The following is a 14,164-nucleotide window of genomic DNA, read 5'->3' on the forward strand; positions in this document are numbered from 1 at the left end:
CCCCCTGCTTTCTGCTGCCTCTCTCTCGCCTCCGACTGCCCTCCCATCCTCCCTCCCTCGGTTTTTTTTCTCTCCATTTAAAAAGATGCTTTGCGGTGTCTCAGCAGAATATGTGAAATGCAAGCGATTAGAAACGATCATCTCTGGCTTATAAAACCAGGCACCATTCTCTTCTCACACACGCTTTCCCACCATCTCCTCTGATTCCTTTGTTCTCCCCCTCCCCCTCCATCACCTCCAGTGTTCCCTGTTCAATACACTCAACATGATGCATGATTTGTAATGTGTAATGTGTTATTAATGTGAATGGATACACATTTTGATGTGCAACTATAGCCCATATTATAAATTATCACTGTCAAAAATCCCACACAATGCATCAACTGGAGCATCCAGATTATCTTTTGATCCTGTTTGAGCTTCCTTACGATATCAGTTCCAGATTAACAGATTAATAAATCATATGCTAAAAATCAGCAGTGTGTTGACCTGCCATAAATGGACAACTGCATTTTCGTCAAATAATAACAATGATGACATGATTGTTAAAAGGCTAATGTAAATGTATATATGTACATAGTAAAAAAAACAAGAAAAAAAACACAACATAGTGGGATGTTAATTCAAACTGTTGAACTGACAAAAAAAAAAAAAATTGGGTACTTTTTGTCCACCGTTTGAAATATAAAAAGAAAAAAAGAAAAGAAAAAAAGTGTACTAGCCAAATGAATGATTTCACTTCAGCAGACAGAGAGCAACAAGATGTACCAGTGAAAGAAGAAACACACCCAAAACCACACTTTGGAAATATCTTCAAGAGAGCATAAGACACATGTACAAACGCACATGCGATTGTGTTAAATTGAAAATCCGGTCACATTGTTTGTAGGCAGGTTTTCCTTTGCTAACATACGAGTGCAATCATCTTTTTCAGTTATTCCACACTGCTGTCTCTCAGGAGGCTCGCATGAAGCACTGCTCCATGGAAACCACCCTCTCTCATCGCCTGCATGTCATTTGCACCAGACTTCACTACACCGCACAAACAAGAAACATTTACCTTTTCCATAAACCACGGAGATACAACCCTCATGTTATTGTGTGCTCACCAAATGAAATCTCTTCTTTCTATTATCTGAATCCAATGCTGGTGAATAGATTTATTTTTGTTTTCTTATTAAGTGCATGAGTTGCTCTTTTCCACAACACAGCATGGCTGAATACAAGCATGCTGATCCCGTGGATATGATTGACCTGTTAGCTACAATGCCCAGAGGGTACTGTTCTCTCACACACACACACACACACACACACACACACACACACACACACACACACACACACACACACACACACACACACACACACACACACACACACACACACACACACACACACACACACACACACACACACACACACACACACACACACAACACACACACAACACACACACACACAAAATGGGTGTTGCACCACACTCCACTGCTTTTTTTATTTGAGTTTCAGGGCACCCTGAGGTGGCTCATGGACCAGTGAGGGTGTTTGATCTGGCAATTAGTTTCTGGAAACAATGTCACGTCTTGTTTCTCCACATCACAAGTTCCAAGGCTCCCCTGCTGACTCCAGAACCACCGGCTGTGACCTTACTCCCATGATGCATTGAATAGTTTTTTTTTTTCTTTTGGAGAGCAGGAATTTCTTAATTAATCATAAGATAACAAAATCCCGACATGCCAAATTTACTGCAAGCCTTTGATGTTTTCATGGAACATCCATGCATAAATTGGACGGAAACAAAATCAAGACCTATCAGGAGTTCATTCATTTTAACATCTCGATTTTTAGTTTGCTCTAGTGGCAGCTACTTATGAACCGATGAATCCTACGGACATTGATGATCCTGTGAGTTTTTCCTCTAGCGCCACCATAAGGCTAACATTTTTCGTGTGTAATTCGTGTGAAATGACATTTTTTTTTAGTGAAATGTCTTGACAACTATCAGATGACTTGGCATACAATTTGGTACACATATTCATTGTCCCCACAGTATAAATGGCGAGGACTTTGCCCAGACTTTTCCTCTCGTGCCTCCATGAGGCTGATATTTATGGTTTTGAGTGAAATATCCCGGACTTCTGTAAATAAAAATGTAGAAACTATGAATCGTCACCACTTCTCAGGAGAGAGGAAGGGTGGAGCTGCATCTTTCATTTGGTCTCTTTCACATCTGGGTCTGATTCTCCCTTTCCAACTGGCCATCTGAGTAAGAGTGTGTGTGTGTGTGTGTGTGTGTGTGTGTGTGTGTGTGTGTGTGTGTGTGTGTGTGTGTGTGTGTGTGTGTGTGTGTGTGTGTGTGTGTGTGTGTGTGTGTGACAGCACAGTTACACAGCTGTCTATTATACATTTCCCTGGACAGCACATGTAATCATTTTGGGGCTGCTCAGCTGCTGTAATGCAATGGATTCAAGAACCTCCACATGTGCTCAAAAGGGGAAAACCGCAGAGAACATCATGTAAACGTGCAGATAGTCGAAGCAGAATTAGTAGGTCGAAGCATGGTGTTAAAGGCACATGTAAAGATAGTGTTTGTGCATGGTGTTGAAGTCATGTGGTAATTATTGTACAGTACAAAACACCCCTAAATAGAAATGTAACAATCATTGTGCTTGCTGGAATGGGACCAGCCTAAGGGATGAAGACCAACCTGATCAGTTATGAGGGGTTCTTCATGTGCTGAGCAAATCTCCTATTCATGATGAATTCAAGCTGCTGGAAAGGATCAAAAAAGGGAAAACTATCTTGTTTAAACATTTGCCAGAGTGATTAATTTGCTGTTTTGTATGAATCCTGGAGCAGTGGGTCTCCCCTCTGTGTAACTTTAGACATTTTCAAGGAAGATTTCTCACCAGAGATCCTAACCGAGCTTAAGTTTTCTGCAGATGTTTCCAACTGAATGGAACGGTCATTAAAACAACCCTCCAGCTGACTTGTAGTTACTGCTGGATGACAGCTTACAAAGACACATCTCTGCTCTATGGCCAAAATGTAAGTGCCCCTCAAGTCCGTACAGAGGGGTAAAGAGGAACTCCCAGACAGGAGGTGAAAGCCGATCCTCCCATCAAACCACTCGATCTCTCAGTCCTGCATCTGTCCACACTCAGCTGAGGACCACTCAGTCTCGTCTCTCCCTGAGGAGGCTGCCTGGAGGCTATTGTTAAACGGTTTGGAATACCCCAGTGCAATTATATAAGGTCATTTTCTAACAATTCTGAGGTTGGGTAATCAGGAGCGACAAATACGTATATCAGACATGTTAGCCAAAATGACTCATAAAGTAATTCAGGCTAGTAATTTAGGTTTTGAACCAACTGACATTTTTTTGGATTGCCAATGACTCCCAAAACAACATATATGAACGTTCTATTGAACACTATCACAGCCGCACGGTGGCCGTCTTAAACATGTGACGTAACACGTGACCGCGATGGCAGTTTAAGTCACAAGACCATCCGATAAAAGGTAACGGTCGCGGTTTTAAATACAGTTTATGTTGTGAAACGGAGCAAGTTAAGGCAACAAAAATAGTTAGGGTTAGGAAAGGGACGTAAAACTACTAAAATGAGGACATCATAGACTTAGGTCCGTAAAAGTCAGTAAATTCAAAAAAGTGACCGTTGACTTTTGGTTTCAGTCCTGGGTTTGTTTGAACTTCTTCTTTCTCCAACAGTGAGTAGCAGCATATTTTAACATGATGAGGCTTCTGGAAAAATATCTACCAATGTCTTGATGTGAACTCAAACAACAAAAAGGTTTAAGTATTAACTCGGTTTTGTGGTCAGAGCTCGGTTACCCCTGAGTCGATGGTGTCTGCTTACTCACTTAAATCAATATCACTTATTCACAGCAGTCTTTAATTATGTAATCTCTTTCTAATTAGAACTAATTGATTGAATTGTTGTGGCCGTATCTGCTAATGGAGAATTTGCCTTCACTCAGATAGAAATTCAGACAGCGAGAGTTCAAGACTCATTCAAAATAATGAAATATTGACCAGGCAAATGATTGTGTTTTTGTACACACGTCATGTTTGTATGTCAGTCTCTAAGCAACATGATGTGTGAGGTACTGAGTTGTTGCAGGCATCAGAACAAACACAACCCTGACAGAAAGGACATAAATATAATTACGACAGTGCACCAGAGACACAACAACGTTGAGGAAAGTGCGGTGTGATTTGAGAGAAGTGCCCTCTGCCAAGAATCTGTGTTTTCCCACATGCACATAAAGAAAGAAGTGAAGCACTTGAGGAAATCCTGATGCACATAACAGGTTGTACATAAAGTAAAATGCTTTGGTTGCGAGTTGGCAGCAGCTCTGGTGAGAACAACTGTCACGCTGAACAGAGTCCAGTGTCAACATTCAGCCGTATTAAAGCGCGGGTGTTACAGGATGCAATATAATACAATTGGAAACAAAACTGGGTTTTGCATAAATAGCTGGTTGAACTTGGTGAACTGAGTGGAAAATGTTTGCTTTTTTGTTTTCAAGATTTAAGTAACTCGTTCGGATACTACTTCAGAAGGACAGAGGGTGAATTTAAATGTTAGTCGATATAGTGATTAAACTTTATTGACACCCTGCTCTTTTTACTATCTGGATGATATCAGATATCACCCGGTTTGATCAGCCTCAGAGTTTCTGCTCATTGGTTTACAGCAGTGGTTTCCAACTTATTTTGCTTGTAAACCCTCGCTACAGGCTGCATATGTCTGAGCAGACAACAATTCTTTTATACATTTATTTTTGGGGGGGATTTTATGCCTTAATTGGATAGTTGACAGGAAAGGGATGACAGGAAACAGGGGGAGAGAGATGGAGAATCTGGTGTAACAAATGTCCCCAGTTGAGCAAAAACCGGGGACGTTGCAGTCATTTGAATAATTTATTACAAAAATGTCAAGGAACATTGTTTTTTTTTTCTTTACTATCCACTCAATCATCTTGTGACCCCTTTGGAGGAGTCCACATGTGCAGGTTAGGAACCAGTCGTTTAGAGCATCAGGTGTTGTCTGTACTCCCAAAATGGAAATAGCAGTGGGAGGAGATTAAAAGAGACTCACCTAGATCGTCACAGCAGACCTCCATGGAGTCAGAGGAACAATCACTGAGATCATCAAGGGAGGGGTCAGTGTCCTCGTGGACCTGAACCCTACAGGGTAAGAAAGAAACATACAAATGACAGATTCAAATTTTGATGAAGTGCTACTAAAAAGGGGGAAATTATTTATAAGAGGCAGCATGAGATGCCTACGGTGCAACATATTCTAAAAATAATAATAATAATAGGCAGTCTGTCTGCAATGCAGCTTATCTTCCCATCTTAAAAAGGTGAAACACTGCCCTCACCTGAACCTGAAGGGAGCAACAGCGGCCAAGTAGACTTTTCCTGGCTCACTCCCTTTGTGCCGCATGTTGAATGTGTGATGAGAAGACTGTGATTTGTTGTTGGACACGTCTCTTTCTGAAGCACCCAGGTGCTGGTTGGAAAGGTTCCTCACCTTTTTTTTGGTGTTGCCCATTCCAGCTAAGGACACGCCCGATATCTCATTCCCATTTGCACCTTCAGTATAAAAGAGACGTCCTCTTCCGTGGCCTGACTGGACATCAGCAGAGAGCCGGCACAAGGCGGCATCCTCATGTGCGTTGTCCACACTCTTTAGACGATATTTTCCAAATGTCCAGTTTTTGTTGGTGGTTCGTCTTAACTGGAGGTCTCGCAAAGCCTTCTGGTTCAGCGTGCTGGCGCGGAGGTCCAGTGTGTCCTTTGAGCGTCGGACTTCCCTCTTCGGTATCTGAGGGCTGCTGTACGCCGAGCACGTTCCATCAGTTCGTTCTGTAGCAGCTGGACTTCTATGATAATTCATTCCAACTTTATGCTGCAGCAGGTGGTTCTTTAAAGCTGTACCCCTCAGCAGCTCTGCAGGACCCGAGGAAACCGAAGATGGAAAATAGGAAGGCCGTCGTTTGGGGGCGTGCTGATACTGCAGTGTGGGATTGGGGGGCCCGCTGTGTTGTTTGGGATCCATCTTGGAGAGAGGCATCATGCTTCGAGGCAAAGGCAGACTCGAGATGACACCTGCGTCGCTCTGACTCTGAGATATAACTTTGATATTCATTCCACCGCTCATGGTTGGGGACAGTCACTGGACTGAGATCTAGAAAATAGCCGGCAGAAAAAAGAAGCCGGCAGCTTTAGAAAAATTGCACTATTGCAGTTTTACATATACAATTCAAAAGTAAGAACATAAAAAAGCAAATCTAGCAGAACTGAACCACAGCTATAAAAGCTACAAAATTCATAGTATTCTACATGCAACATCCTGAAATACACAAAACAATGACAATGACAACAATTTGTTTTAGAGCTGGGCAATATATCGATATTATATCGATATGAGACTAGATATTGTCTTAGATTTTGGAAATCGTAATATGGCATAAGTGGTGTCTTTTCCTGGTTTTAATGGCTGTATTACAGTAAAGTGAGGTCATTTTCTGAACTTGTGTAAATATTTTATGAAAGCACCTATAGTCAACATATAATATCGTTGCGGTATCGATATCGAACTATTTGGTCACAAATATTGTGATATTTGATTTTCTCCATATCACCCAGCCTTAGTTTGTTTCAAGGTTTTAATTTTATTCAAAGAACACCATCAGAAACAGGCATACTGTAAGGGTTAAAAATAGGTACCTACATACTAAATTAAACTCTTGAACTTCATTAGACTGAACAGGCAACATTTCATCCCTCTTCATCAAGCATTTACCATTTGGCTGACATCACAAAGGGCAAGGTTAATTATATAGAGTGGCCACGAAAGTGATGACTTAATGGTGATGTCATGGTCAAACAATCCAATCCAGTTGAATGCTTTGAACTGAACACTTTGGATGCATTCTCAAAACAGAGCATATCAACCATTAGTTACTTAATTGAAAAGATAAGACAGATCCACGGACATTCAACATTCACAGCATAATGCAAACAACTTTAGTTATTTTCAAACGGCTACTCAAGAAGCCAGCCACCTGCCAACTTAGCTAGCTTAGTACAAAGACTGCAAACATCTAGGCTGGCTCTGTCCAAAAAGTAACAAAATCAACCTCTAAAAGCTCACTAATTACCGGTAACATGTTCTATCTCCTTTGTTTATTCTCTTTATAAATCTCGTTATTATCTAAACTCTTTATACAAAGCTTAGCTATAGTGACCAGCTTCTGGCGACCGGCAGTAGCTTCATTTTTTGCGTACAGACATCAGAGTGGTATCAATTCGTCTCTAACTTTTGGCAAGAAAGCGAATAAGTAACTTTTCCACAAGTCCAGATGGTGAGATGACCAACATGCCTGCATCATTGTTTGGAGTTTGAAGTTACCCCTTCCGAGCTACTGCCAATTCCATATTATCAAATTTTCCCTACTGTCATTAAATAATAAGCTGATTAAAAAACAATTATTAGAAAATAACAAGGTTTTAAAACATAATGCGTAATTAAAAAAGGCAAATACTGTATGTTGGTTAAATGAAGATTGTGGCGTACATGTCTCTATACAAAGCCCTGGTTAGTGAGAGGTTGCTGACTATCTTAGCTGTGTATTGCATGATGGATAGCAAGGTTTCATTTAAGATGTATACTGTAGAAAATACTGTAAAACAGCTGTGCATTCCAGGGCGTCTGCCTCACAGAGAGAAGCTTTCTAACCACAGAGGTACTGACTGAATGTGGATGGAAGCGAGTGGGAAAGAAGAAAGAGGAGATGATGGTTTGAGGGGAAGGACCATTATACCAGTATGTATCAGTTACAACATCAAAGTGACCTAAAGGTCTGAGAACCAGACTAATCACCACTTCAAATTCCTCAACTGGGAGAAACATTGAGATCAAGAAAGCGAATAAAACTCTTCTGTCAAATGCTGTTTAGTTGGAGCACTAAAACAGCTGATCTAAGGCAAAAGTCAGAAAAAAAACAAGGTTAAATAAGGATTAAAAGAAACCAAATCTTCTCAGGAAGATTTAATTTAAATCACGTATTTAAAATAAGATTAAAAATAATCAAACGGCACAACACAAAATCAAAAGCATCAGTTGCATCTAGAGGAGACACCATATGTTTCAACAGCTTTTCCTAATGTATTCCTGGTCCTCTCGCCACAACCTCCAGTGTGAGACGTGCTGTGAAAGCCAGCGGGCAGGCTGACACCACTTGGCACATGCAGCAGGAGAATGGCTCCTTTCAGGCCATGCCAACACCGGCTGTCCCCACCGCCGCCCTGCCGATAACCGATTAATCGACCGATAGTATTTAGAATTCATACTGGATAAAAAACAAACATGACACTCCAAGTAAAACAGTGCTGAACTTTATTATAAAAATAAAAAAACTGTATTGAACCATGAAAACATGCTAAATGAAATAAATATCGAAGTCAATAAAAGACATTCATTCACACTAAAACAAAAAGTAATAAATAAATAAAAACAGTCAAACTGTCGGTTTAGAACGGTAACAGACGATCTCTGACCTGGAGGGATCTATTTTTCCCACTATATACTCGTTCTCGTTTGGATGCCCATATAAGGCGTAATGTGTGACGGACCTGCCTTCCCATTAGTTGAAAACATAAACAAAGGCATCATGGGAGATTCCCTTGTCGGTAGCACCTACTGTCTATGGGTAGCACGGAGTTAGCGGCAGAAATGACCGAAAACGTGATGAATTATGGACATCAAGTGGATAAATCTTGGATGTAACAGTTCCAGGCTGGACAGAAAATCACCTGTAAAGGCTAGAAAGACCCTCTAGAGGCCGCTATTGTAATGCATGATGCCAGCAGACCCTTCTCAGCTCTCGCGTACGATGTAATGAATGACAGCGTGCACTTCTCAGCCGCTCCAGCAACGGACGCAACCAGGAAAAACTATCGGTATGGATTTTTGCCGATAACAATAGTTCCACCAATCAACTATCGGTGCCGATTAATCGGTCTACCTCTAATCGAAAGCAGGGGTGGCGAACGTGCAGCTCTCTTTGCCTGCTCCTGTGAGGCTCTTACTGTGTGGCTGGAGGCTGTGGTATAGATAGTTTTTTTTTTACTTTGTGTAACATATGTCAGATAAGTCTAATCAGCCAATAATTCTTTTTTTTTGGGGGGGGGGGCATTTCTGCCTTTATTAGAGAGGAAAGCTGAGATATGAAAGGGGAGGGGGGGGTTAGATTCGAACCCTGGACCTTCTGCGTCGAGGAATAAACCTCTGCATGTGCGCCCGCTCTACCAACTGTGCTAACCGGCCACATCTGCCAATAAATTTGCCAATAATTTAAAAATAATGCAGCAGAGTTTTGGGGACAGATTCTGCAACCTTAGGGGGGAAAGCGGCCACATATTACCTTCTTCATTAGCCCTTTCACTTCTGAATTAGACGGTTTGAAAGCCCCTTTAGTGACAAATGATGACATCCCAACGTTAAACAGGCTGCACTCAAGCTAATGTCAACGTTTGCATCAACATACGTCTGTGAATCAGTGTTGCGAGACACGAAAAGGATTGTGGATCACAAAGACTGTCAGGTTTCCCACTGAGTCAATCTAGGTAAGATTGAAACTATGAAAACTGCTATGTATTACGTCATTAGTTTTGCTGTTGTAGTGTGGACGTGCATGCGTTGTGTGGCTCTTTGCTATGGTAGGTTTTTTCATTTTTTTGGCTCTTTATGCTGAATTGGTTGGCCACCCCTGATCTAAAGTATTAGTACTGTCACTGGTAAACAAATACCACTTTTCCCTGAATGCATATTCTGCATTTTGCAACAGTATTTCTCTATATAAAAAAAAAATAAATAAATAAATAAAAAAATAAAAAAACACACACATCTTAACAAATCCCACTTAGTTTAATATTCTAATTCTGTTTCTTTTAAGCTTTGATACTTTAAGGTTCTTGGTTGAGCAGTGTATTATCCCCATACTAAAGAGCACTATAAAAAAAGTTGACTTTTTTGTCATCGGTTTTAAAGAAAATGGTTTAATAAACCACAAAACAGAAAATGTACTAATTTTGAGTTGATGAAGGGATTATTCTCATGGAGATCAATCTATAAAAAATATTTGTTTAAATTATGTCTAAATGACAATTTTAATTTATTATTATTATTATTTAGTAGTACTACAATGTAAGCTCTAATGTGACAATATTGCAGCTACTTCTGTCTACTCTGACACCTTTTGTGCATCTGTTAATTTACCAACAGGATTCTTCATCATTTCCTCTTGTTTCTCCCATGTTTAACATCTCTTCTGCTTCTCCCATCATTTATAAAGCAAAGTAAAGCCTTATAACAACCAGACATGAGCACAAGACAAATACTGACTCATAGGTTCATACATGTAAGTAACTTAAGTAACTTGTGCATGTAACACAGCAGAAAATGACATCTTATATTTAAGACAATATGGCTGAAATTCATGTCACCAAATAAATACAAATATGTTGCCAATATCGATATGCAGTATATTGCGATAGGGAAATGCATGCAAATTCCCATATTGAGCAATAAAATGTAATTCATTGTGTTCCACGGTGATAATTAATTGTATTTTTTAACGGAATTTGCTTGGAATCATTAATTTGGAAAACAGAGTTTTGTCAAATGAAATTAATATTATGCAACAGACAGTTGATAACTGATAATACTGAAATACATTGATAAGGTTTCGCCTTACCCGAGTAAATAAATGTCCAACATTAGTAAGTCCTCAGCACGGAGACAACAACAGTACGGTGCGGTGCAGACCAACTTGCTCTCCACAGAGACAAGCTACACTTAACAGTATGATGCAGTTAACAGTAATACAATTTAAACCCACGTGCTTTTTTAAAGTGAGTGGGGGTAAATTGATGCTGGACGACAAAAACGCCAATGAGAGAGCTGAAGTGAAACTACATTTCTTCACATCTACAGCCCCACACACTTTCTCCTCTAGTGTAATTCTCTCTCTCACACACATACACACACACACACACACACACACACACACAGACACGTGTACACATTTCACCTTTTCCATTATAAAGAATTGTATTAGTGACTCATATTTCATTCTTTCTTGGGTGACATCATGCTTTATTTGCTCCCTCGGGGCTCATGTTTGAATGTGACTTTAAGGTTTAACATGCCAGCCTTTCAACATGTCATCTTCAAAGCATCCATCCAGCCAGCGTGTGCAAGGAGCTAAAACTGCCCCAGTCCTCCAAACCTATAATCATCCCGAGGGCCAGACTAAAGATACTTGTACAGACCAACAACATGTCGGCGCAGGATCACTTTACTCTGGTGAAGCTTCCAAACTCCAGTGCCAAAGGGTCTGATAATGCACTCATAAGTCACAAGACACCAGTAGAGTCCTAAATGCTATAAAATCCATTTTGGGAAAAAATTAATGAGATCATCGTCATTTAGTGGTCATTTAGTGGATCGTTTCAGGGCTTATAATGCCTTCTTTAATTATTGTTTTGTTGTGCCAAATGTCATCTTGTGAGGTGTCACCTTATAAAAAGGTGAATCTCTCCTTCCACTTGCAGATACTCTACAGAGCTGACTTTGGCCCTATTGTTTCAGTCTCTTCATGCTCCAGTTTCTTTCCATTCCAGCTCAGCACCAATAGATAATAGAGTTGAACGAGGGCATCATCATCTACATAATTCAATTTTCTCAAGACTGCCGTACTATCTAGTTTTACAAGAGGCCTGATCTCATTATTATATATATAGCACCAAGTCCCAGATTCCTGATTTTCACTGCTTCCTCTCATGTCCTAACTTTGTTGGGAGAGAAATTCTGTTGGGAGCAAACATGGACTGAGGTCAACTTACACTGTAACAAACAATGTGCACACAAAAAGCACAAAGTGACACATAACTTTGGTGATCCCCTGACTTACCTGCAAAACTAAACTGGTGTACTTTGTGCTTAATGCTAATAACAAAACGTAAGCATGCTTACATGATAAACAAAGATGATTAACATGATCAAATAGGTTACCTGTTAAACATCATTGCCATTGTGAGCATGTAAGCATGCTGAGGTTAGCTCAAAACATCACCGTGCCCAAGTATAGCCTAACAGAGTTGTTAAAAGGTGCAATATGTAATATTGTGTGTAATACTGGCAGCCAGTGGTTAAAATAGTTACTGCACTACCAATTCAAAATACTAGGGAGTTGTTTCCCCCGCCCCCTCCTGCCCAGACTCGAAGTTAACGGGGGTTGCCAGGCTGAGACCGCAGCATTCACACAACAATGTTGCTAGACGCTTTTCTCACATAGCCAGACATTACTCCACAGCACAGCGGAGTAGCTAACGGTAGATGCTAGTCTCACATAGCCAGACATTACTCTACAGCACAGCGGAGTAGCTAACGGTAGATACTGGCTATATGGACAGTCAAAAGCCCGTGCTCACGCGGAGCTCTGTAACCAACTGACAGACACACTTTTTCGGCTTAAAATTACAGTATGAACCACTAAAAACACAACAACCTCACTGTCCTCTCCACACGCCAGTCAGGCACACTTCCTCGGCTTAGAATTACAATACAAAACGCTAAAAATACCACGACCTTGCCGACGGAACACACTTCATTGGCTTAGAATTACGGCAACAAACGCTAAACACACTGCAAACTCACAGTCCTCTCTTTCCGATTTACAGCCCCCCTCTCGTGGTTTAAAATAACTCACCGTTGTCTGCTCCAGCCACTGAAGAGACTACACGCTGTAAACAGCCATAGGCTGCTTGCCTGGTCCTCCATTAACAGTAAGCAGGGTTAGCATGGCGGCGTTAGCCAGGACCAGTCGGGATCACTTTACTGGCTATGTCTCAACTGTTTTTGCGAGTAACCAACTCGGTTATTCTAGCTATATAATTCAATGTGAGTACACAAATGTTGAAATGACAAAAAATGCCCGTCCCTAGTACCTGTGATAAATTAGCCTGAAGCTAATGCTTACCTGTTCAGGAGGAAATAAGCCAACTCTGAGTCCTTTTGGGCTCTAAGCTGTCTCCATCTTTCAAATACATCTCCAATATTTACCAGGGGGTTGTTACGTCTCTGGTCACGCAACCGTTAGAAACATGCGGTTTTCTTTTTTTATGTCATGTAGAATCTATCTCCGTTGATCCTGTTTGTTTGTTTGCTGCTTTCATGGCTGTACTACCGTTACAGCTGTAGCGTGCTGGGTTTACGTTTTTACAGGTATATCTGGCAACCCGGCCTGCCTGTCAAACTGGGCCGTTGATAACAACACACAGATCAAAACATAAACATAAATTCCGTCACGGAATGTAAATTTCAAAAAGAAAAAATACTGAAATTAGCATTGTTGTCAGAAAAGACAGTATTTCAGTTTAACATGTTTCCTTAATATCTGATGAGGCATTGGTGTCATTTTTTGATTTATTACAGTACAAATATTACATATTGGACCTTTAACTTGGCTGCAGACTCTAGAGTCTCATTGAAGTCCTGGTAAGGCAAACATAAATGTGTTCTGAATCTGTGACCCACCCCACAGGAAAATGTTTTTAACCACTCAGCCAAATCTCAATGATTTAAAAAATGGCCAAGGATATAAAATTGGGTTTCAAAATCGTTAAAATAATAAAAAAAAAAAAAGTATTCTCTGCTCCGAGACACTGGGGGCACCGAGCCGAAGAACGAGCCGCGTCCACGGGCCCGACAAACTCTAGCTGCAGCTGTGTTAGTTCGCTAGCACATATGCTAAAAAAGTAGCACACAGTCTATAGCACAGCACACACCCCCGAGCCGAAGAACGAGTGGCGCTCCGCAGCAACAGACCATCGTTAGCAGCTAACCCAGTAGCGTACACAGTCTAGGAAAAAGGACCGCACACACACCCTGAGCCGAAGAAGAAAGACGCTTCACGGCGACAGATGGCACAAAACACACACCCACAGCAGTATAAAACCATTAAATACTGACACTGTCTTTTCCGTTAAAGCCCACGGTACTTTTTGTGGCAAACAAGATTAGAGTGGGCATTTAGGCGGGCAAGTTAATCTGTTGGCTCATTACAG

At 40.9% G+C, this 14,164-nt stretch overlaps 1 protein-coding gene across 10 annotated transcripts in view; it reads right to left on the reverse strand.

Moving 5' to 3' along the window:
• The window catches only part of nav1b (neuron navigator 1b), a 100,670-nt gene that overhangs the window by 52,591 nt on the left and 33,915 nt on the right, over positions 1–14,164 (reverse strand). For all 10 annotated transcript variants that reach the window (XM_028575770.1, XM_028575769.1, XM_028575766.1 and 7 more), the window contains exons 2-3: positions 5,410–6,218; positions 5,124–5,212 (exon numbers count right to left, since the gene is read on the reverse strand). In XM_028575770.1, the coding sequence (XP_028431571.1) occupies positions 5,124–5,212; positions 5,410–6,191 (871 nt within the window). In that variant the 5' untranslated portion in view covers positions 6,192–6,218. The remainder of the gene's footprint in view (positions 1–5,123; positions 5,213–5,409; positions 6,219–14,164) is intronic.

Source organism: Perca flavescens, chromosome 4 (assembly GCF_004354835.1).
Source record: "Perca flavescens isolate YP-PL-M2 chromosome 4, PFLA_1.0, whole genome shotgun sequence".
NCBI classification, from domain to species: domain Eukaryota; kingdom Metazoa; phylum Chordata; class Actinopteri; order Perciformes; family Percidae; genus Perca; species Perca flavescens.